The sequence below is a fragment of the Alosa sapidissima genome, chromosome 13 (assembly GCF_018492685.1).
Source record: "Alosa sapidissima isolate fAloSap1 chromosome 13, fAloSap1.pri, whole genome shotgun sequence".
NCBI classification, from domain to species: domain Eukaryota; kingdom Metazoa; phylum Chordata; class Actinopteri; order Clupeiformes; family Clupeidae; genus Alosa; species Alosa sapidissima.
Genome location: NC_055969.1, coordinates 21,449,998 through 21,471,451, shown reverse-complemented (window position 1 = coordinate 21,471,451; position 21,454 = coordinate 21,449,998). Strand labels below are relative to the sequence as shown.

Here is a 21,454-nt window from a genome sequence, read left to right as displayed (position 1 = left end):
TCTAGAAAAGCACTATAAACAAATAAATGTACTATTATTATTATTATTATTATTATTATTATTATTATTATTATTATTAATAATAATAATAATAATCTCCCCTAGCATAATATCACTCCTCACATTGAATCTTCACTCACATATGTAAATTGGCTTGTTAGAACTTTTCAGGAGGTGGTAGATTTGGTGATCAACTCCATAAGGAAGAAGCCCTAACAGGGAAACTGTTCGGTAGTTGTGAAATGCCAAAATAGTTTGGGGACGTGTCGTCCCCCCCCCACCCCCAAAATGATTGATAAAATTTAATGAAACATTAATACATAGACAGATGCTTGTATTTATTATCATATTCAATAAACTCATACCAAAATAGGACAATCAAATCATACAAAACGTCTATATAAAAAATTCCAAATTTCTACATAAAAGTATAATAATTCTACAGAACTCTTGTCCACAAATCACACAGTGCATGAGCTCTGAACTCAGTACTTGCATGACCCCTTGCCAAAAGAATGTTGACACAGATAATCCCAAATACAAAGCAAACATCAATAATGCGTCAACAACATGAAAAGCTCCTGGTCACGATGAGTGTTTCCTTTAGAAGGAATGAACTGTTTCAACAAACTACAATGAAACCCTAAGACCTGACCACACACAGACTAAGAAGTTGTTTTTGATTTTAAAGCTTAGCTATGCTTCCGTAGCTTTTCAGATTATTTGGTGCATACAATGGGATCGGCATGCTTTTACAAGTCAGTCAGTCCTATCTGCTTTGCTTTGTTGTGGATGATATGGCCAAAGCATGCGTTGCGACAGAGTAAAAGACAAGCCTCTTCTAAACTCGCTACCATGAGGTACCTCTGGTTGTTGGTGTTGGTCCCTTTCGTTGTTCTTGTTGGGAGGGGCTAGCCTAGCGATGGAAACAGTAACCGTGGCGATGGTGGAGTGACCACACAAACTGCTGCAGCGTGACTCATACAAATGGGCTCAAAAAGTTTGGTTGCCTGGCAACAGCAACATCGCCGAGCACCGTCAGTCCGCTGTGCTGACAGTTGGCGCCCAGTCTCACGAGTCTCCAGTCATAATGGAGACAAACTCCTCCTGGTTAACTGTCAAACACACACAAACACAAACACACACACACACACACACACACACACACACACACACACACACACACACACACACACACACACACACACACACGTAAAATAAACAACATTTTTCATTACCCTCCCTGAAAGGTCTAAATATAGATGCACAAGTTCATGGGAAAACCCGGCTATGCTTTTTACAGTGAATACCCCATTCCCCATTACAATCAGTGGTGACTAGACGATTCAGCAGATCACATACACTCTAATCTGGCTCCACCACCTTCTGTATGAAAGACCTAAATGCCAGTGAGGCCAACTGGATTCCATGAGAAAACGCACTGCCTGCATCATAGAGCTGCCTGTGCCCCATCAGACTACATATTCAGGTAGCCCTCGTTCCCAAAAACGTTGGAGACCCCTGATTTTAATATATCATGTATATCAGGGGTCTCCAACGTTTTTGGGAATGAGGGCTACCTGAATGACCTGAAATCACATGGAGGGCTACTCATTTGAAACAAACAGACCCTCACCCCTTTTTGCAAGGGTAAACCGTAACTCGTAAATAATATGTGATTTTTACATTTAAATGATAAATATTATATAGGCCTATAAGCCTTTATATACCCTTACAAAAAATAAATGTTTGCAGCAGACCTGTGGGTGATTTCTGGGAAACAAATGAGTTCACTAGAAAATATTGCCAGAATTTTGCCAATGTTGGCAGCTAGAGGCAAACTTCCAGCAAAGTTCTGGCAACAATGAGAAGTTTGCCACTAGTGGCAAATGTATTTGCCTGTGATTTGCCACCACACTTCCAGTGAACTTCTGGTGGCAAACCTAATTTGCATGACATTGCTGCAAATTTGCTGCAACATTGCCAAAAGTGAACCGCAATTGTTTGCCAGAAACCTAATTTGTATGTGAAAATATGGACCTTGCCGAACTATATGAACTGTTTGCCAGAAACCTGAAATTTCTTCATCTGATTCTTCTATACATCTCTCTCTGAAATCTCTCCATGATCTGACAAAAAAGTTTTTGTTTTTCGCCAGGTAATACACAGCCCTATTGCATGGCGTGCATGCCACAAGATTTGCAGCTCTATTGCTACACTAGTACGGAGGAGAAATGGCCCCTGATCTGAAGCAATTGTTTTTCAGTCCTTGGACAATCATGCACGAACCGTATGGGACAAACACGGAATGGCCACAGAACTTCCGCAAAGACATGTTTCCATTGAGAAAAGGATTCAGATTCAGAGCCAAAGGCTAAAATTTAATCCAGCTATAATTTGTAGGGCATCACCAATATCAAGTTAATGTTACAGATGTATGGCTACATATATTCTTAAAAGGGTTCTGGTCTACAATTAAATATCTATTAGAAACTTCACAATTGAGGATGTTTTTAGAGCGTCTGCGGTTGACTTTTTGGCTATTTTTAGAAGGTGCACTGCGGGCGCCTCCTAGGCGTCATGCGGGCACCGTGTTGGAGACCCCTGTGCTATATCGTGATCATTCCTCTATATTGTAAGATTTTTTTCTTATTGCAATATTGACAATATAGTTGTGTGATGATTGTTTACATTGCTTTGTGCACAATTTGCCATATAGTCACCTTCCTAAAATAATGGCTTAAGTAATTGTTTCAGTTTTTTCAGAAAAAAAAAAAAAAAAAATTGAATGATGATGATTCAGGCAAAAAAACAAAAAAACAAAACTACCAATATTTCAGGAAGGTGACGATATGCAAAAAGGTGCCCCATGTATATTATTTGCAGAGCTGTGAGTTCAACAGTTTTGTGTTTTTAATTGAACACAAAATTTAAAATGCATGAGAGTATAATATGTAAACTTTGTATACAACATAAATATTATTTTATATGTTTTATTACTTTGTATCATATTGTATATTACCATTTTCCCCCAGCATATTGGGATCAGCGTTTTTAGCCATATCTCCCAGAGTTGTACTGCATCACTATCATATGGGTTATGTGACGTGTTTAAAACAACCATCTTTTGAGATTAGGCCTTGTACTAAGAAGTAAGGGTGTTGCACCACAGATCTCAGGTGTGAGTCCAACCCATACAGCAGGATGCTTGCCCTTATCCAAAAGAAAATTCCAAACTTTTTCCAAAGCTCAATTCTTGGGATTGGGATTATTCTTTTTTTTAAGGATGCTGCTTTTTGTAGTTTTGTAAGACATGCGAATATTTTGTTGGGATCCTCTCTCTCTCTCTCTCTCTCTCTCTCATCCAGGGATTAAAGTGAAAAAAAAATCGTTTGACTGAACTTTTTTCAGGTCATAAGTCATACGTTGTTCATATCTACCTATAGAGATAGCACCCCTATCGCGACCTATTGGTTTTTAATGTACAAAAAGATGCAAACAGCAAAGTAAAGCACCAAATAAACACCAAAACGAGGCTACAGGGTACTAAGTTACTACGTAATTAATGCCACCTACAGGTGAATGCATAGAACATAACAATCCTATGGTTTGTGTACCCTGTAGCCTCGTTTTAGCCATGTGAATAAGGCGAATTGAGAGTGTTCTTGATTGAGATTGAGTTTTCCTGTTGAACAAAACAATATTTCAATACCATCCCTGACCATTGCTGATTAGCCATTGCTGTTCTTTTCTACTGCAGCAATATTGTAGAAAGGCTTTAACACACTCTTATTTAATTACTTCAGGCCAAAAGTGTTTAAAGGGGAGATTTTTTTTCTTGTTAATATGCAATTCAACACTAAGTAAAATCTATAAAATCAAGTTTGCAAGACTTCACATTTCCTCATCAAAGTAACGAATCAGAACAGTCTAGATATTGTTCTTATTTCCATGTGTTGCCTCATCTGCATTTAATGAAAACATGGTAATTTTGAGTTTTACAGACAACTCAAGTTTTCCAATGAGCAGCAATACTGTGTGTGCTCATGCAGGAGGTCTGCGCATCTGATAACGACAATCGTGTTGCGCTATGAAAGAACATGCGTAGCCTACTTTCTGAGCGCAAACACGGTCAACCATAGATAAACGTAGCCTACCTCTGTCGTGGTGGCTAGTTGCACCAGGTAGGGAAGATGTCCTGAAGTGCAAGAACGTTAACCTTATGGCGGTCTTCTGATTGTTGGCGTGCTAAAACATTTTCCTATTGCATCCATAAACAATTTTCTTGCAGAAAACCGCGCAAAAGCAAACCCCTGGCACTTTATTTTTTTACACCATGGCTTGTCAGTTCTCCCCCGTTTCCAACAGCCGCCCATCTCCATTTATTTTTTAACTTTTGACACCTGTGCCTTCCTTTATTGTTGTTTATGTAAAGCACATTGGTGTTTATGTAAAGCACATTGAATGACCTCTGTGTATGAAATGCGCTATATAAATAAACTTGACTAGCAACGCATCCATGACAGCTAGTGGCCTTGCCAAATAGACGCACACAAATCATGACGCTAATATGCAAGGTTCTGGTAGGCCTACTGGTTATGGTTTTGTGCTATACATTAATAATAGCAAAGTTTTAAGTTGACTATTTTAATTGCATGGTTATTTTTTGTCAACATACGCTCACAACCTACTGTCGTTAAAATGAGGCCTAAGCAAAATAGGCTACAAGGTGGTCTGTGCGTCACAAACACGACTGACCCCCTTACTCAACAGTTCGCGATATTATTATTTTATGTTAACATGCTCAGTCAAAACCTTCCGTCGCAAATTGTGAAAAACAGACGGGATAGGCATAGGCTACGGTTTATATTGCGTCGCTTTACACATACTGTTAGTTGCATTGATCAAAAACTGTAACAATAATAGTAGGTAGTGTTAATTTCGTCAGACGAGACGAGAGGAAATATGTTCGTCAACAACCTTTTTTTTCATGACTAAGACGAGACGATGACGAGACGGCAGTAATGTCCTGAAACACTGACTAAGACTATCTTAAGATGCATTATTGTTGACGAAAAAAGACGAGACTAAAATGTTTTGCATGAAATAAAAACTAAGATAAAATCTCTCTTCATTTTAGTCTACAAAATGAGAAGACAGAATATCTAGCTGTTAAGTTTTCAAAATATTCCGAATGAGTTCATAAGCAGCTTTCCTGTAGGCTAGTCTACGTGCTGTTGCTGCAACCCTGTGGCTGCAACACGAAACTACATGGAACAAGAACACTGGAGATTTCTGCCAGAGTTAGCAAGCTAACTACCTAAGCTGTATGCCACAATGCTACATACCCAGAAGATGAAGCTTCTCTCATACAAATTAACATCCCCCAGAATGTCCATACGAAAATGTTTATCATGTAATGTCAACTATTTAACTAGTTAGACTGATGATGCAAAGTTTGCTAGCAAGTAAGCTAATATGGAAAGTTCGCTAGCAAGTTAGCTATGGCTAAGATGGAGAGTCTGTTTGGGGAATGTGTTGTGTTTGGGCGCATATCGCCATCTAGCGAGGCGGAGTAAAACATTAATACTTTGGCCTATGACAGTGTTTCTCAAACCTTTTCAGTTTCAGGACCACTTAACTAACCCTATCTAAAAAAAAAAAAGATTAGACCTACTTCAACAGTAGCCTATAATTAGTCTACACAATAGGTCTACTGAACCACCTTGCTTATTGTCTTTGTACTTTGCTTATTGTGTGGATTCATACTGTATGATTTAAACTGGCATATCTTAGTTGCAGAACTGTTTTTACATACAAGTTGGTTCAATATTGCAAACAACTCATCTATATTATATTTTACCACGTCTGCTCGCGGACTACTTGGGATACCTTGCGGACCACCAGTGATCCCCGGACCACACTTTGAGAAACACTGGTCTACGAATATGACAGTGGTCCAGTCAAATCTTTTACTGTCTATGGTCAAATCCCAGCCGAGCTATAACTGTAGCTCGACTTACCTGTGCATGTAAACATACTGACTGACAAAAAATCAGAATGAGTAATTATAACAGACGAGTAGCCCTGTGGACACACAATATTGTTGGAAAATTGAGATGTGTGAAACACTATTTGACTGAAATGGTAATCAGAAATAATTTGTTATAAAAAAAAGACTAAAATGTGTTGACTAAAACAGACTAAGACTAAGCTACCTTTAGTTTTCTTTTGACTAAAACTAGACTAAAATGACGAGACTTTTAGTCAACTAAAACTTGACTAACAAAAATGATATTTGAATGACTAAATATGACAAAGACTAAAAAGGTCATTTCGTCACAAGACTAAGACTAAATTAAAAATAGGTGACAAAATTAACACTAATAGTAGGCTACATCGGGTGGCAGCAGGCTATCTGTTCAAGTCATAGGTGACACCCAAAATGAATGACCTCCCCTGACAAGAGTTTGCGATAGTAAGAAATTGTCTACATTGATACACGGAAAGAACACAGCCTCCAAATTCGCACATAGAGCTCACAATATCATATCCAAAAAAGTTAAACGGATTGGGCAACCTCATCAGCTGTCTCGATGGTGTCACTATAATCCAACTTTGACCGTCCTCCAGACGTGTTCTTTTTTTTTTTTAAGCAACCGCCCCAGGCCAATGAGACAAGCGTGTAGCTACAATATAAACAAAGCGAAACTCATGGCTGACGTATCTTCTTGAGCGGTCTCTGATTGAGACACAGAAAGTTCTCAAGAACACTATTAGGTCTTTAAACATTTACCATCACACACATTCATTCATCGGACCTAATATTTGTAGTTTTAAAAAAAGGAAAAGAAAAGGTGATAGACCCCCCTCCTATTTTTTTTTCTCACCGGATCTGCATCGATCTCAAATATGACATTTCTAAAATCAAATTGACGGAAATCCGTCATACGACGGAGAACTTTAATCCTTGCTCTCATCCACTAGACCAGCACACTCCCCTTCCCGCCCTGTCCCACTCACTCTCTCCATCGCCGTCGGTGTCGAACTCGTCGATCATGGCGCGGAGCTCCTCGTCACTCATGTCCTCACCCAGCTCTCGGGCTACGCGCCGCAGGTTCCGCAGGCTGATCTTCCCCGACTCGTCATCGTCAAACAGCTTGAACGCCTTCAGGATCTCCTCCTTGGGGTCGCGGTCCAGGATCCTGTCCGTCACTGAGACACACAGTACACAACCAAGCAGTCAGCGGTCATAACCTTCAGGCGAAACAAGGATGTTTATGGTGAGTATTTAGCAAATGCTTTTGTCCAAAGCGACAGTGACACCATTAACTTTAAGATGAGCAGTTTATGATAAACTCAAACAGCCTAAAAAAATACCAAAATTATTAATAGATGAAAAAGAAATTAACAGAATGACAATAACAAATATAGCTGCAAGCAGCAATGAGGGGGCCAAGCAGGTAAGCAGTTGAGCAGAAGTTGGGATTGGACTGGACTGGACTTGACTGTGTTGTGTTAGATTCAGGGTTCCCACACCTTGGTTAAGATCAAATTCAAGGACCTTTCAAGGACTTTCCAGACCCAATATCCTCAAATTCAAGGACCTAATGTGTCGATACATTTCAAGCGCAAGCATGGTTAAATCATGTTACCTCAACAGACCAAAGATACCTTGTCACAGTTTTCTTTTATTTTTGGTCATATGACAAATGGTAGGCATATTCTATTTTTTATGTTTGTATTTGGCATAAAACTGAGCTGAAAAACGTTCTAAACAAGTTAAACTTGTTACCATGAACCTGTTGGTTTATTCATCAATATGTTAAATTAAATATTGGGCAACAAACACTGCACGCGGGAAACACGCAGAAATCACGCTGGCCGTGTAGTTCTAACCAACGTAAATCAGGCATACGCATAGGATATCGACAGAAGTGGTGGCGAAATAATGGAAACATGTTAATAAGCGGATGGAATTATATGGAATTTTTTCCTCAAAACGAAATTCAAGGACTTTCAAGGACCTCCATTTATTTATGTCTGTTTTCAAAAATGTTCAAGGGCCTTGGAATTTTTTTTTCAGATTCACAAACTTTCAAGGATTTCAAGGACCCGTGGGAACCCTGTAGATTGGACTGGATTCAAAGGTCACCGAATTTATTGTGTGTCCTCAAGATGTACTCCTAAGACCACATACCAAGTTTGGTTTAAATCGGTGAAAGTGTTGATAATTATAGCACCCCTAGTGGTCAAAGGTCACCAAAATAATTGTGCAGTCTTAATATGGGGTCATGACTCCACATACCAAGTTTGGTTTCAATCGGTGAAAGTGTTAATAAATATAGTGCCCCTAGTGGTCAAAGCATACCAAATTAATTGTGCATCCTCAGGATGTAATCCCAAGTCCACATACCAAGTTTGGTTGCGATAGGTGAAAGTGCTAATCATACCGCCCATAGTGTTCAAACGTCACCAAATGTATTGTGGGTCCTTAGGATGTGTTCACGAATCAACGTACCAAGTTTGGTGTCACTACGAGAAAGTCTTCCTAATTATAGCGCCCCTAGTGGTCAAAGTACACCAAATGTATTGTGCGTCCTCAGGATCGGGTCCCGAGTCCATATACCAAGTTTGGTTTTGATACGTAAAGGCGTTACTGAGATATGAGCTAATTTCCTGTATCTCTAGCGCCCCCCTAGTGGTCGAAGATAACCAAATGTATTGTGTGTCCTCAGGATTGGGTCCCAAGTCCATTTACCAAGTTTGGTTTCCATATGTGAATGCATTGCTGAGATATGAGCCTACTTCCTGTGATTATAGCGCCACACAGTGGTCAAAATTTACCAAATTTCTTGAGCCTCCTCCTAATTGGGTCCTGAGCCCATGTAACAAGTTTGATTTTGATACATGAAAGCATTGCTGAGATATCCCTTTACTTACTGTTTGGTGGCTTCGCCGCCAATTTTGATTGGCTGTTACGGGTGAACGGTTTTAGGTTTGAAGACAAAAAGGGATAACTTTTTTGAGGCTTGGACTGAAGATTATGTGTGTCAAGTTTGGTGTCAATCGGACAAACTTTGTGACCTGTGAAAACTTTTAGGTGTTTTTGATTAAATCAAATATGGCGGAAAATCCATCATGGCGAAAAATTACGTCATAGGGTGCGTTGAACTCGGCTTGGTCCAAGGATTTTGACAATAGAACCAACGGGTCAAAAGTTACTTGTATGAACGCACGTCCAACTTTGGCCTCTTGGTGGCGCTAGAGTGCTCGAGGTGCCAACTTGAAACTTGGTGAAATTAATCATGGGACTGTGCCTAATTTGTGTGCCAAATTTTACAACTTTTTACCAGACGGTTCTATAGGCTGCCATAGACTTCCATGACGGAATAATACTAAATATAACCGCAAGCGGTGATTTAACAGGGTCCGAGCAAAATGAACATGAGATAGCATAGCTTTTTAGTTTACATATGCTTTGATTGTTTGGGCCCAATTATTAAAAAAAACGTGACTGGATTTCGGTTATCGGATTTCAGTTACCGGATTTTGGCTATCGGATTTCAAATCTTGAAAATGGGTTGTTCAAAGGGAAACAAGGATCCTGAAATTGGATTAGATCACATAATCTATTCTTGGTTTTGATCTGGATAAAACCTTTGTGTTGTTCAAAACTTTTGAGTTGGATTGGAATAAATTTGATCCATAAAATTAGGATTACCCTGTGCTGTAACGTTATAGTGTGCTAACCTCCACAACCCAACAGTATTCTAACAGTATTCTATTCTAGTATGCTAACCTCCACAACCCAACTGAAGGAACTGTAGGGGGCGATGTGGGTTGAGGTAGAGTGAGTGTGTGGCGAGCAGGCAGAGCCTCGGTCAGAAGGCTCAATGGTATGGAGTGATGACACGGAGATGGCAGGTTTCGGTGCAACACAAGTGAACTTTATTTGAGTTTCAATTAATCTGTTATTTTGTTCTTTACTTGTATGTGTGCTGCATCAAAGAGGAAACAAACAGAAAATGGAGTAATCAGTAAAATGGGGTAAATCAGTACAGATCCCAACTCACAACAATAAACTGAAATCATATGGCTATATAAAGGTACAACTAAACAATACTTGACATCCCAAGTCAACCAACATCATCTAACATCATCTAATCACCCCCCCCCCCCCCCCAATACACAGCACATAGTCTCATGAGGAAGCTTCTCCAACACACATATTGCACACTGCCCTCTCCCCACATACACAGCACACTATCCCATCTCCACTGTCATCCCCCCAACACACACACCAAGACCCCTGGCAGTTGGGTTAGCCCCTTGAGCCGTGGATCTGCCCAAGGTTTCTTCCTTGGTAAGGGAGTTTTTCCTTGCCCCTGTTGCTCTTGGGTGCTCCTTGTTGGTGCCCCCCCCCACCCCACCCCAATCCTCCCCCACCTTTCTTATGCAGCCCTTGCCACTTAATCTACTAAACCCCTCTTCTACTGCACTTTTTACCCCCCCCCCCATAAATGCACAAATAGGCTGACACCAGACATAATTTCACTGCATTTCTTACTTCCAGTAACTATATGCATGTGAAAATAAACTTCCTTGTACCATCTCTCACATGCATCTCTCACATGGGACTCCAACACACCAAACCAACAAACAAAGACCTTAACTTTACACATGATGGGACAGAGGTATGATAAACATAACAAAAGTCACAGTGAGGGTCATTAAAGTGATGACTTACGTTAACTCAAAGACGCACACAAAGCAGGACGCACTGGAGTGCTGGGTTGAGATGAACAAAAGAGTGAACTGAGGGCGAGCAAACAATTTATCCTGGTCTGAGCCCCTGCTCCGGAGCTAGAGGGTTTTGCAGCAGGTAAACTGGGCGTGGTTAGGTGGCAGAGCCAAACAATCCTGCAATTTCTCCACAGCACTTTCACCTCAAGGACTTTGTGCAGATTTAAGTGTACATTCGAAAATGAGAAACAATATAATAATTGTTTGAAAAGATTCCCTAAGTTTATTTATATTTATATATATATATATATAAAAACTTAGGGAGTCTTTTCACCAACAGTATTTTAACAATACTCTACTCTATTGTAGTATGCTAACCACCACAACCCAACAGTATTCTAACAGTACTCTATTCTAGTGTGCTAATCTCTACAACCCAATAGTATTCTAACAATATTTTATTCTACAGGACTATTTATTTGTCGTGGATAAGATGAAGGGTTTGATAATGGAAGGCAGTGTTTCCCAGAGAATTGAATTGTATTTGTGGTGGTAGGTGAAGGGGGGGGGGGGGGTTGATGGCTGATGTCATTGATTGGCTGATGTCATTCAGGTGCTGTTCAATGGTGTGAATCTTAAATGACAAATCCTAAAGCTCTAACGGGGATTCGAACACTCAACCTAAGAAACACCAGTACAAGGCATTATCCCACTGAGCCACTAACAATCCTACATGTTGGCCAGTCACATTCACATGGTGAAAATGTGTGTTGGTAAACACACAAGAAAAACTCCAAGCATACATTTGACAATAAAATGAAGGGTTTTCCTGAAAGAGTACACCTGAAATCTTTTTGAAATTCTGGCATTTGTAGAGAAGAACACTAATGGATGAAATATAAATATGATAGACTTAATGATGAAGGAAAAATAGCAAACAAAGAAGTTCCCCTAAATGTCAGAGTGTCTCAGCATTCTGATTCTTGGCAACTAATGACTGTGTGTGTTGATTGATTGATGTCAATTTAGGTGCTGTTCAATGGTGTGAATCTTCAAGAACCAATAGTATTCGAGCTAGAGCCTAAAGCACTACCGGGGATTCAAACTCTCAACCTAACAAACACCAGCACTAGGCATTATCCCACTGAGCCACTGACAATCCTACATATTTGGCAGTCACATTCACATGGTGAAAATGTGTGTTCGCAAACACACAACATCAAGAAAATTCCTACCATACATTTGACAATAGAATTAAGGGCTTTGTAAAAAAAAGTACAGATCTGAAAATGTGCACTGTTAATGGTATCCACATAATGATGGTTGTATGGTTGTTCTCCAAGGAAAAACAATTACTTATATAGGAATATAGGTGATCTAGGAAAAATGGCCTAAGTGGTCTAACTTTATTGGCCTATATCTCTGAAATGGAACAAAAATTCTGAGTGATAACTTTTGTGAGGCTTGGTCTAAACATTGTCTGTGAGAATTTTGGTGAAGATTTGATTATTTTTGAAAAGTGTGAAACATTTTATAATGTTTAGCTTTTCCATGAAATTGTGTCAAAAGTAAACATTTTTAGACCATAAGACCAGGGCCAAAAAGATGCATCTAAGTTTAGAGATTAATATTATGAAAGAATTTTGAGTCTAGGTCAATCTGGTAAGGAGAAATTAGCATAATTAACTTTTTCCCAATAGCGCCACCTTTGGGTGCAGTACCCCAAATTTTGGGTTATGGGTAGAGGGGGGTACTGTAGAAACGGAGATCTATATGAAAAATCGCCAGATTTCTCCTTTAAAAGTAGCTTAAATAATAGCTTGTAGCTTCGCTCACTACATTTTGCCCATCACTGATAACAACGAATAACTAACTACCCATATGAATGGTAGTGGACTAGCCACATGTGGATAAAAATGGACTTTAACCACAGCAGTACTGGTGCAAGCTTGTTACCAGAACTACCATCAACATCGAATGAACACCGTTTCTCTCTTGCAACATGAACATCTAAAATAGTCCATGTGATATAACCTGGCATGTCCTGAAAGAACTACAGGACAGGACTGGGTGTTTTGAATGAAGTGCAATTAGAGCTAATCTGAGTATTAGGTAAATATCTGATGATGCAAGCAGCCATCTGTCCAGCAGAGGAGCAGAACGCGGTGGATGGGGATGAGGAAGGGTTCACTGAAGGTCATCTTCACAAATTAAATAAATTAAAGATGACTTTATTGGGAGTTGACGTTACTTACCCACTTCTTTGAAGTCTTCGAAAGTTATTTTTCCATTTCCTTCCCGGTCATAGTCTTTCAGAATCTTTAACACATCAACTTTCTTCACCTCGAAGCCCAGAGCTCTCATTGCGACCTGTGACACGGTACAATATAAAATCTGTAACACTTCGTGTTGTTTGAGGAAGAAGTTTTATCTTTGGGTTAGACACAATTCACTTACCTTCAGTTCGTGGTAGTCGATTTCTTTATCTTTGTCCGTGTCAAAGAGTTCGAACGCTTCTTTTATCTCATCTTTCTGCTCATCAGTCAGTTCTCGCCTCTTTTTCCTCTTCGTCTTATCGGATGCTAGTTCAGTTCTACCGACAAAGTAGATTGTTACGTTAATGTTGACACAAAGCAACAAGTGATTAACGTGTAACGTTAGTAATATAACCTACACCAGCTAGTGCTAACTAGCCGAACGTTTTTGGAGCGGTGTAGTCTAGTTAGCTGTAGCAGCTAGTGGGTACTGTGATCAAACCCAAATGTTAATACGTATCCTTGCCTTTTTTTTAAGTGGGTATCCTGCGTAGTCCTGCGTATCACGTAGACTATTACCACTGCCAACTTCGTTATGTGTGCTGGTAATGTTAAACATTAAACCTAACGTTAAACCTACGCCACCAACATGTCAAAGATGTAGATCTCGGGGCCGTAACAACGGGCAATGTGCACACACTCGTTCAGGTAAACTACCAACCAAGATAACAAAGTAGGATTAAATCAAAGAGTATAGAACTTCTATACTCTTTGATTAAGTCCAGCAGAAACGTTAGCGTTACCAGTTGCCGTTGAGGAGGACTACCATTGATGTTGCGACAAGTTAGCAATCGCTATCTGCCTGGATGACAGAATAATTCGCTGTCAGAGAAACCCTATGCTGCTGTGATACCAGGGTAAATTAACGTTAAACCAGAGCCCGTCTTTCTCTGGTTAAGCTAACGTGTTCTGCCTAGCTAGGATAACGTCAGCTAACAGTTAACAAACGAGCTAGCACTGACAAAACAAATGAAACCCTGAACGTTAACGTTAGAGGGCGTCTTAGCATTATTCACATTATACGTGAGTATTACTACTAATAACTAACTTATGGATATCTTACCTTAAAGAAAGACTCATTTCTTAAACGTTGGCTACCTCAACCGTTTGACCCCTGTATCTCCCGGCTTGCAGCTTAGCGCTATGGAGGCACAACCACAACAAACCGCTCGTACATAGCTTCATCCGCAGCGCCCAATCTGCTACCCTTCCGTAGACAATGACATTTGCTTTTACTGGTCGCTATGGTTTCTCAAACTACTATCCAATCCTGCGAAAGTTTACAGTTCTGAAGGCCACATCGGATTGGACAGGTGAGGTTTTCATGCTGGGTTTTTCTGGGTTTTTAGTTTTGATTTCTCTGCCTTTAACTCATAAGTTACTGTGGTCTTTATAAACGAAATATGATTGTATTTGAAAATGGAAGGCTTGATTAGATTGTTAAAAAACGAAATTGAAAAATACAAAATGAGATGAAATAGTGTAAATTCTGAATACCCACCCAGTAGGCTAGGCTTCTTGCAGGTAAAATTATATTACCAACATAATTGTTTGGAATTGTATTTCTTATCAACATAACTTTACTACTAAAAATAAATAATGAACAACAACAATCCTCTTAAAAGCAATTGCAGTACATATAATTTACCAATAGATGTCAGACTTGGCCTTTTAAAATGACAGCAGCCCAGGCATCACACACAAACCCACCATGTAGAACAGCACATATTTGCTCACACCACCACCACTACCATTACTACAACTACTACCACAACTTTTATTGAGCTAGGCAACAGCTGACAGCTATAAAACATGGACTGTGACCTCTTGCAACGATGCTTCTAATTTAGTGCAGCCTCAACAACAATAACAACGATAAAACAATAAATTAATAATGGTAAGCCTATAAAAACATCACGTGTGGCTGGCTTTCATAATTTAGTTTTCAGTGACACTCAGCAAAAAACAAACAAACAAACAAACAAACAAAAAGCTGTGAGAAGCTAAAGGTTAAAAAAGCATCCCCGTCTCATAGTCACACAGAGAGAGAAAGACACACACATAGAGAGAGAAAACACACTCGCCTGGCCTCAGCCTGTGGGAGTATTTGATAACACACTCTCTTCCCCCACTCAAAACAAAGCCACTGTCCGTTCCCAGGAGGGCCGTCCACTCAGACCAGGCCTGCTGTGTGGGTCGCGACTGCAGCTGGGTAAACCAGCCCCCAGTAGGTCTCGGCTGGCTATTGATTCTTCCCTGGGACTGAATGGGGCTGAATGGGGCTCTGATTCATTTAGATGTTTGTCATTAGTCGCTTAAGCTGCTCAGAGAGCCAGACTTGACAAGTGGGGTGGGAGCTGAGGGGCAGTGGTAGTGGTGGTGCTCTCATTGCTTAATCAAAGCAGGCTACTCAACTGCATGGCCACGGGGAGAAAATAAGGCGTCTTTGTGGTGTCTGTGTAGATGCAAGCAAGGAAAATCTATTTTGTCATCTCTAAATTTGTTACTTTGTGAATTTGTGAAAATATAAACAAATAAATCTGGTATAATACAATGCAAATGCAATATATATACAGGCTGGTAAACTGTAGTATATAGCTGTAATTTGAATAATGTATTAAAGTGGCAACATTTTAAATCAGGTAAATGTAAGTTGTTGATGGTCCCCATCATGGGTGCAGTTAGTGGTCTCTTTGCCTGGTTTGCTGTATGTGCACTGAGGAAAGTGAAGGGAAAGGGACATTTAACATCATATTTTATTTTAAAGGCACATTTTTATGCATCTTAATATATATGTATTAAACTTTAATAAACTTTTAATGAAGTGGCAAAATATATGTCCATGTGTACAGTCAGCTGTCTGCATGGTCACCCATTGAATGCATTTTTCCCTTCTTTTTTACCCCTTTAGGATGTGCAATGTCGGGGATATTTGATGTCATAGCAGCAGGGGTGGCCCTACGTGTTTTGATTCAGGTGAAACTTGTGTTTGTTGCTTATTTGATGTCAAACAGTCGCTGGCTGGATGAGCACAGACTGTGCCAGTAGCTCCAGGCATTCCCGAGGTTCTGACCTTTGATGAAGGTTTTAATAAGAAACAATACTCCTGTTTACTCTTTGGCCGCCATTACACGGAAGCCCATCTCCGAGCGTCGCTTGGCATTTTCACTCTGTTTTCTATAAAACACAAAGGTATGTGAGCGCGCAGATCGGCAGAGCGTTAGTGATTGGCATGCCAAGAACAACAGCGAGAGGAGGAAGGAAATGTCGATATTCTATCGATGGGACAGTTTCATAAACACATTTACCATATTGACTTTTGCTTATCTGGTAGTCTTACGTAATATCAACAGCCAAACCACGCAAGCCTCTTTGGCATGCTGTTCCTGTTTTGTGCACTGTTGCCCTCCTGTTGCATGTTGCACTGTTGCCCTCCTGTTGCATGTGTGTGTGTGTGTGTTTTCAGCCTAATACCTGAAGATGAATCGGCATTCAGTAGGATGACAGTGATTGGAGAGTGGGTTCGGTCACATGATCCCCCATTCAGTTTATACTACTTCAGAGCACCCTCATCGTGCAGTGAGCCCACAGGACTCCCTGTCTCACACACACTCACGCACACAGACATCCACACTCTCAAGCACTCTCGCTCTCTCTCTCTCACACACACACACACTCACACTAGAACAGCTTGTCTTTCCATGTGTGGGTGTAAGGGGATAAGGGGGTGAGGGTCTCTAACCATCACATAACCGATGACTCGCCCGACATCTCGACTCAGAGCCTATTGTGTGTCTCTCTATGTCTTTTTCCAGGCATGTGTGCGGGCGGGAGGTTGAGATGAGATGTGGTTTGTGTGAGCTGTGGCGTGTGGGGGAGGCTGCTTGCTCGCTCGCTCGCTCCTTGCGCTGCGCGGCGCTGCTCTTCTCTGGCTGACTGGTTCACGCTGGCTCAGTCTGAACAAAAGCAGCTGAGGACCAAACGCGATGCTGCCGGAGCTGGAACTATCTAGTTCAGACCGGTAGCTGTTAGCCGCACAGCACAGCACAGCATAGCAGCCTATGAGGTCACACCCGGGGGAAGGGCTGGCGCTTTCTTTATGTAGCTTCAAGACACTCAATATACGGATGTAAGCTTGATTTCGTATCATTATAACATCTCTTTTATGAGGTATTATTTAGAGTTTGGTTGTTTTTTATGTCATTTTATGATTTTTATGATTGTTCTTCGTGTCTCCTCAGTGTTAAAAAAGTGATGGGGAAGTACCTACCATTACTATTAACTGACAAGTTGCCACACATGCTTTCATATCACAATCAATAATTTAAAAATGTCCAGATCTATCCTAATACTACTTTAAGCTCAACAAAGGCTCAGCTAAACATCACCATTACAACTAATCATCATAGTGTGAGGAAAAGGGAAGGCTAAAGGGTTTATGTGAGTTGTTTTTGTCATGATTTCATGGATGTAGGGCTCTTAGATTCCTGAATAGATCAGACCCCTTTGGAATGGCCTTGTGACACACCACTGTTCTAGAACATACTAGAGTTTGTGTATGTAGCCTAGTAAAGGGAAAATAGGTTTGACTTCATATGTAAGACCTCTTTTAGAAGTGAAAATGTAAATTTTACTTTTGGTTGTTTTTAAATAATAAAATTATACTTAAATAAGTGTTGGGGAGGTACCTACATCACTAGTTACAACTGGCAAAGATGGCTATAGCCTATAGGTTTAGTGTCTGTTATGATTTTTCATAGATGTGGGTCTCTTGGATTCCCTGAACAGAGCAGGCCAGTCTGAATAGCCTTGTGACACCACTTGTGTCCTGCCCTAGATCAAGCCAGGGTGGGTCCATGTGGTAAGAGAATTTGTGGACAAATTTGGCAACTTTTTTTTTTAGAAAGCCTGATAAGTTGTACTCTCTCAGAATAAAAGCTACTTTGAATTCCTTTTTCTCTATTTGCAGTGCGCTGTTATAATCGTAGCCAGTCTTTCGATTGTCTACACAGTATCTTCTCAATCCCCTTACCTCCACCCCCCCCCCACCGCACAAAGCATTTCAATTTAACCGTCAAAACAAACACATTTTCACATGTTTATAAAGTAAAAAACTGACCCCAGATGGCCTAGAGGATGGAGAGGACACACATAACGAAAGAAAGGCCACGTAGACCACAATCTCGCTGATTAACTGGAGTCACCTAAAGACCTAGAAACCCCTGCCCTTCGCTGTGTCCTTTGCTTGCATGACCAAGCCATTTGGAAATCAGATATCAATAGTGGTGACGGCAGCGAGCCCACTGTAAAGATATGAGTGCTTCGGCGATGGGGCCGGGAGATAGGCTAGCAGCAGCTAATTGATATTTGTTGAGTAACAGAGGACACACACTGATTACGCCTGCACGCTGCACTGAAAGGCGACTATTGTTGATGGCAACAAATCCAACAGTGAACCAATTAGACGGAAGCACTAAGACAGGCTTCCTGCCAGAGTCCGGCTAATTAAATCAGACCGGTCTGCTTCTCTTATGGCTGGGACCTGGCCAGTGGTCCTAGAGACCCGTCGGGAAGACAGGGGCCGGATTTATCCACCATGCTCAGCAGGAAGAGCCAGCCAAGTTCACTGAAAGATTTTTGGACACTTGAGTGTGTTTTTTTTTTTCTTCTTTTTTCTTCGTTGGCCTGAAAATCGAAATCTTCTATTTCCATCTGAAAGGACATATGCAATACGGGGGGAGAGAGACAGAGAGACCCCTGGCTGATCGCAATAGGCCCGAGGAACAACCAGTGTCTCGGAGAATGATTATGGAAAATGTGGGCTTAGGATGGAAACTATTTCCCCCCTTGTAATAAGGCACACAGGCCATCCGTGGCAATAGCATGACACCACGGCTGGAGTGTGGAGGGAAAGTCTGCTGTTGGTTGATGGACAGCCAGGCCCATAATCCGGTTCCTCATTCTTAGTGGTGGGGTGATGTCTTGACCCCTCCTTCCACCCCTAGTCGTGCCCGCCTCTCTTTTCTGTTCTGTGAGTCATCACACACATGCGGTCATTCCATCCAGGAGGAGGCCATATGTATGTGTGTGTGTGTGTGTGTGTGTGTGTGTGTGTGTGTGGGTGGGTGTATGTGTGTGGGTGTATGTGTGTGTTTGAGTTATATAAGCTGTATGATCCACTCTCATGAGAAGTCAACCCCCACAGGCTACAAGTTCGGACGAAGTGAGTCGGGGTTTGACTCAGAGTTAAGTTGGAGGGGATCCTATTATGTGGTCATGTAGACTGCACTCACATCCTGTCTGACTCACACACTCTCTGGTGCTCTTTCTCACACACTGAACTCCTCAGATGAGTGCGAGCATGTGTGTGTGTGTGTGTGCTCTATTTTAGGGCAACCATTTTGCCAAGTCATGCTCTCACTCTGCCGGCGCCCATGACACGTCCTAAGTTCAAACAAACGCACCACTAGCCCTCAACATGTCTGCTGCCGAATGATCCACGACTTCCCTGAAGCTGAAGTGCTGTGACTCGCCCGAAGCCTGTGCGTCTCTCGGAGGGGCGCCTCCACCCGTGCTGTAACTCGCCTTAAGCCTGTGCGTGTCTCGGAGGGGCGCCTCCACCCGTGTGAACTTGGCCTTCTCCACATCTCTTCTCAAGTTGGCTTGGAAAACTGGCAACAGTCCACAGCAATTAGACATTAATCCTTGTTTTGTTGCCACCAGGCTTAGAGCCATAAGATACCCAACCTGCAAATCACGCGAGTGCTAGTCTGTGTTTTGAACAGAAACCTCTCTGCTCTTGCTGTGCGCCACCCCAACCCCCTCACTCCCCATCCTGGATCAACAATCTACTCTGACTTCTGAAAGATATAAATCAATCAGCGTAGTTGAATGGAGTCAACAGATGACAACATTAACAGGAATTAAAAGTTTAGGGATCATGGAATAATACAATATATGATAATAAAGATGTCAACAGACAGCAAGATAATGCAGGGCAGTAATTCTTCTCTGAAAAAAATACAATAACAGATTTGATAGTCTAGCAGGCATAGGGAAGTGGATGACATGAAAAAGCGAAAGTAACATTAAAGGAGAATTCCGGTGTGATATTGACCTAAAGTGTATTGAAACATGATACCGAGTGTGAACGTATGTCTCATAGCCCATCTCGACTTGTCCCCTGCACTCCAAAATCTGGCGCTAGTTAGCCGATGCTACCAACAACTTTTTCAGTAGTGGTGCTTCGGCATCGGGCTAGCCATGCAAATAAATCACTGTTTTACACCCATTTACGAGGATCAATGTATCTCCACACTTCATTGGTAGACTTCCTAGGGCCCTGACATTTAAAACGAGACATTGATAACTTTGAAAAAGCACTGGTAGTTTACTTACAAGACGATTTATACAGACAGTATCTTCACTGAATTTAGTCACGATAAGTCGAGCAACGAGTAAGAATGAACAGGTATGATAAGGGATCAGATTCCAAAAATAATTCAGTGGAAATGCATGGATTCCAGTTTCTTCCAGTAGCAGCAACTGGAATCCATGCATTTCCACTGAATTATTTTTGGAATCTGATCCCTTATCATACCTGTTCATTCTTACTCGTTGCTCGACTTATCGTGACTAAATTCAAGATGGCTGCAAACGCTAAACTTCGTGAAGATACTGTCTGTATAAATCGTCTTGTAAGTAAACTACCAGTGCTTTTTCAAAGTTCTCAATGTCTCGTTTTAAATGTCAGGGCCCTCGGAAGTCTACCAATGAAGTGTGGAGATACATTGAGCCTCGTAAATGGGTGTAAAACAGTGATTTATTTGCATGGCTAGCCCGATGCCGAAGCACCACTATTGAAAAAGATGTTGGTAGCATCGGCTAACTAGCGCCAGATTTTGGAGTGCAGGGGACAAGCCGAGATGGGCTATGAGACATACGTTCACACTCGGTATCATGTTTCGATACACTTTAGGTCAATATCACACCGGAATTCTCCTTTAAACGGTAACCAAAAGTATGCAGTTTGTAGATGCCATATCATGCTTTAGGATGCAAATGCAGCGCAAAACAACAGGCACGATTCAGTATTCAGAGTCAAAGTTCAGTAATATGCAGGTTATTCAAGAGTCAAGAGCTTTTGTGAAATTGTAGGGCATACTTACTATATCAGAATAAATGCTCAAAGGACATTTCATACTCTCATTAAGATGTTATTTTGGATATTTCAAGTGACCTTCAAATATGTAGGCAACATTCTGTTATGTAATTGTATATTCCTGTAACACAGACTTCAGTGACTGGCAAAACTGGCTTTGGGCAGTAACATCCAGACTTACTGAGAGTCTCATTATCTCTGTAACACTGAAGGTTGAACTACTTTGATGTTT

The 21,454-nt window shown here is 41.0% G+C and overlaps 1 protein-coding gene and 1 long non-coding RNA gene across 3 annotated transcripts in view; one reads left to right on the top strand and one right to left on the bottom strand.

Moving 5' to 3' along the window:
- Positions 1 to 317: 317 nt before the first annotated feature.
- Positions 318 to 14,275, bottom strand: cetn3 (centrin 3). Its single transcript, XM_042059878.1, has 5 exons — positions 14,125 to 14,275; positions 13,204 to 13,339; positions 13,002 to 13,116; positions 7,024 to 7,215; positions 318 to 1,115 (listed from the first exon to the last, which is right to left on the bottom strand). Exons 1-5 carry the CDS (start codon positions 14,139 to 14,141, stop codon positions 1,072 to 1,074), a joined length of 504 nt encoding a protein of 167 aa, XP_041915812.1. The 5' UTR covers positions 14,142 to 14,275; the 3' UTR covers positions 318 to 1,071.
- Positions 14,236 to 21,454, top strand: part of LOC121680472 — a 9,723-nt gene continuing 2,504 nt past the window's right edge. For both annotated transcript variants that reach the window (XR_006021716.1, XR_006021714.1), the window contains exons 1-2: positions 14,236 to 14,374; positions 15,973 to 16,037. This is a non-coding gene — a long non-coding RNA (uncharacterized LOC121680472). The remainder of the gene's footprint in view (positions 14,375 to 15,972; positions 16,038 to 21,454) is intronic.

Coding starts and splice junctions, on each gene's coding strand:
- cetn3 (XM_042059878.1), bottom strand. Junction 7,216..13,001: donor CGAAGACTTCAAAGAAGTGG/GTAAGTAACGTC, acceptor TGTGTGTCTCAG/TGACGGACAGGATCCTGGAC. Junction 1,116..7,023: donor CACCGACGGCGATGGAGAGA/GTGAGTGGGACA, acceptor TGTGTTTGACAG/TTAACCAGGAGGAGTTTGTC.